The 3218-nt window shown below is 45.9% G+C and overlaps 1 protein-coding gene across 1 annotated transcript; it reads right to left on the bottom strand.

Annotated features, from left to right (window-relative positions):
- Positions 1 to 39: 39 nt before the first annotated feature.
- LOC105566648 lies at positions 40 to 1054 on the bottom strand. The gene has a single exon (XM_012020823.1). The coding sequence runs from the start codon at positions 1035 to 1037 to the stop codon at positions 306 to 308; it is 732 nt and encodes a 243-aa protein (XP_011876213.1). The 5' UTR covers positions 1038 to 1054; the 3' UTR covers positions 40 to 305.
- Positions 1055 to 3218: the final 2164 nt, after the last annotated feature.

The following is a 3218-nucleotide window of genomic DNA, read 5'->3' as shown; positions in this document are numbered from 1 at the left end:
AAGGGCCCATCGCCCAGAAAGCACCCCCCCCCCCCCCTGAGAGGGGAAATCTCATACCGAGCTACCGAGTCTTAAGAACTTGGTGTTTTACGTGCTTTAGAGTGGCGTGAATAGTCGCGCCTGGCGCCCAAAAATTATCGTATCGCGCTCGGGTATACCGAGCGCCTCGCGAAGTAACCATCCAGAGTTTGCCGTACGCTCCCCGGCCGATTGACGACGGAATCGCGGGCTAGCGGGACATAATCGGACCAGAAGCTCCGAACAGGATATCACGGATACGGACTTTCCGTAGAGTAGAGACGGAGTTAGGAAAATCCTGTGGCAATATCTTCACGCATTATCGTTACTTGACTACCCGTATCAATCAACGCATCTAAATGTAAGCCTTTTATAATTACTTTTTTAGACATTTTATTTACCTGTGGGGTGGTAATCGTATTAACGGGTACTCGTTTTTCTTCCGTCTTACTCGCGTCTGCTGCATCGCATTGAATAGCCGTATGCCCGAATTTCTGGCATTTAAAGCACTTTTTACCTAACTCTTTTTTCTTACAGTCTTTAGACCTATGTCCTTTGGCGCCACAGTTGTAACAGCGTACGTCCGCATCCTGTTCCTTCTCTTCTGTCTTCTTGGGTGTCGTGGGTCTTTTCGGTGTCTCTTTCTTCTTTGGCATCCTATCCCTTTCACGGTCGTTCTTCGTCTTCTCTTGATTCTGTTTGCGGATCTCCTCGTACGTCTTTAATTTTTCCTTGAAAGCTTCTAATTTGCTGGCTCCGTATAGTATCAATTTGCTATTCGTATCGTCTGGAATACCGTCTATTACATACCGGATTAGTGCCTCTGGTTCGATCTTGCCACGCGACGCCAGTTCCTTCATGCTTAAGTAGTATTCCTGTACCGTTTCGTTCTTCTCTAACTTGCGCTTAACTAACATGTCGTGTAGTTGGGCACTATTTACCTTATCGGAGAATTCATCTTCCAGGGCGGTTTTTAGTTTTTGCCACGTTCTAATTACTCCCTCACTTTCTATTAACATCTTGGCGAGTCCTGTCAGCGATTTTTTGGCGAACACTACCTTTTGTAATTCTGTCCAGTTGAACAGAGCAGCTGTATCTTCGAAATCGGCTATCCATCTTTCTATTGGCTAAGCGTCTTTACCACTAAAGGGTCTGATCGAACCTTCTACATCTCTGTATGTCATTGAGAATTTTACAAGCGCCTGTCCGTCTTCCCGTGTGCTACGTTGACCTGCGTTCTCACTTCGCTCCCTTGTATTCGTATTCACCTCTTCGTCGTCATCTTCTTCTAGTATCGCCTCGTTTTCTTCTTCAGTGTCTTCGGGTGCTAACGTATTTATGTCCATTAATCCTTTACAGATTCGATCTATTATTTCCTCCTTACTACCATCGTATTCAAGTCCAACGATGTTACAACACGATATAAGATCACCTATCGTTAGCCGTCGTGCGTATTTTACTTTGTCGGCGTATTCCGATGAATCCTCTTGAAACGTGAAACCTTGGAAATCTCGTAGGCGTTGCCGATTCTTCCGGTCTCCTTCTTCCTCGAAAATAAGTTTATGCAAGGCCGTAATGGCGGCGGTTGACGCCACACGAATCTTTTGTTTGATCGTCTCGTTTTGTGCCAGGTTCTCCATCTCGAGATATGGCTGCCACTACGTATCAATTCGTTGTTGTAGCCTTGCGTCGTCGCGTCTTCCCGGATGCTACGTCTGCTTCACGCTAGTCGTCACCAGGTCCTTCGTCGTATCCTCTCAACTTTGCGAAGATTATCTTCGTTCGTCTCACTTTTTAATGGCCGTCGTTGCGTCGTTATGCTATCTTCCGGGAGAGTCGCGTCGTCTCGTACTGCGTTGCTCTCCGTATCTTTTCGTCGTCGTTGCCGTCTTCGTTTCTATTGCTCGTCTCGGTCCTATCCCGGACGAGCCCCCAAAATTGTAGGAAGGACTGGTCGGGTTTTCGCTCGTCTACTCAATCAAACACTCTCGTCTTAAAATATAATGTGTCGATCTCTTTATTAACCTCCGACCAGAACAGCAACTGCCTTCAGATTAACTTGTGCCCGGCGATCCGAGCGCTCCTCCGCTCACACGTTCGCCTGCGCCATCCGGTTACCGATAATGTTGGTAAAGTCGCATCCCACAATATAAAAGTTTACTTTTAAAATGCAACGTGTTAAAATAAATTCAAAAATGGAATGTGTAGAGTACTTCTGCAGGTTTACCATTATCGGAAGAAGTGCTAAAGCCAACAAAAATTATACAATATCCTTCTTCAACAAAAAGGAGTCGAGAGATCAATGACTCTAATGCAATACTAGGTGAGGTAAGTTATCAATTTGATTGTTTCTTAAGTGATGCTTCTATATTATGAAGTTTTAAATGTAGCATATAGTCTATCGTTTCCATAAAATTTACCGTTCCTTTCAGCAACTTCGACTTCTTTTATCTAAATCAGCCTCCGGTAGATGCATACTACAAAACTATCTTCTCTACAAAAGTAATGATATCATCAAATGGCACCAACTAAACTAAATAGTTTTAAACGTGGTGGGGCGATGATTGAAGTGGGGGCATACCCGCCGGCTGGGCGCCCGCGGACGCCCGTTGCCCGCGGTTTAGACAATCCAAAAATACCTTTTCAAAAATAATGTCTCTACAAAAATCTTCTCTACAAAAGTATCTTCTCTACAAAAGTATCTTCTCTACAAAACTATCTTCTCCACAAAAGTAATGATATCATCAACAAATTACGCCAAATATAACAATGGATATTTATATATAATATACAGGGTGCTACGCAAGACTTTGACTTCCGGTCATGGGAAGGTAGAGGGGACTAAGACAAACAGAAAAGTATTGTACTATTTTGCGCTTGGACGAATAGTTATCGAGATACGAACTTTTAAAAATCGCCGTATTAGCCCAACCTACTGGCGAATGTAAGCGCGCGGTAAGATGCGTCGGCCTAGCGGCCCCGCGCGGGGAGACGTGCGAGCGGTCGCGTAAGCGGCGGACGGGCAGCGGCGCGCCTCGCCTCCCTAGTGATGCCAGCTTGGACTACCAGCTACATCGCTGTCGCGATGGTGGGGATAGAGTGGGGATAGCACGTCTGCGCGCGCACGCACGCACACAGGCAACACGCCGCATATACGCGTCGAGCGCACACGTATATGCGGCGTGTTGCCTGTGTGCGTG

The sequence above is a fragment of the Vollenhovia emeryi genome, unplaced genomic scaffold (genome assembly GCF_000949405.1).
Source record: "Vollenhovia emeryi isolate VEMERY1.0 unplaced genomic scaffold, V.emery_V1.0 DF943150.1, whole genome shotgun sequence".
Classification (NCBI taxonomy): Eukaryota; Metazoa; Arthropoda; class Insecta; order Hymenoptera; family Formicidae; genus Vollenhovia; species Vollenhovia emeryi.
The sequence above is the reverse complement of the archived record's forward strand: the minus strand, read 5'-3'. Positions and strand labels throughout refer to the sequence as shown.

Excerpts from the sequence above, each read along its gene's own strand:
- LOC105566648 (XM_012020823.1), bottom strand. The coding sequence starts at position 1,037 with ATGTTAATAGAAAGTGAGGGAGTAATTAGAACGTGGCAAAAACTAAAA.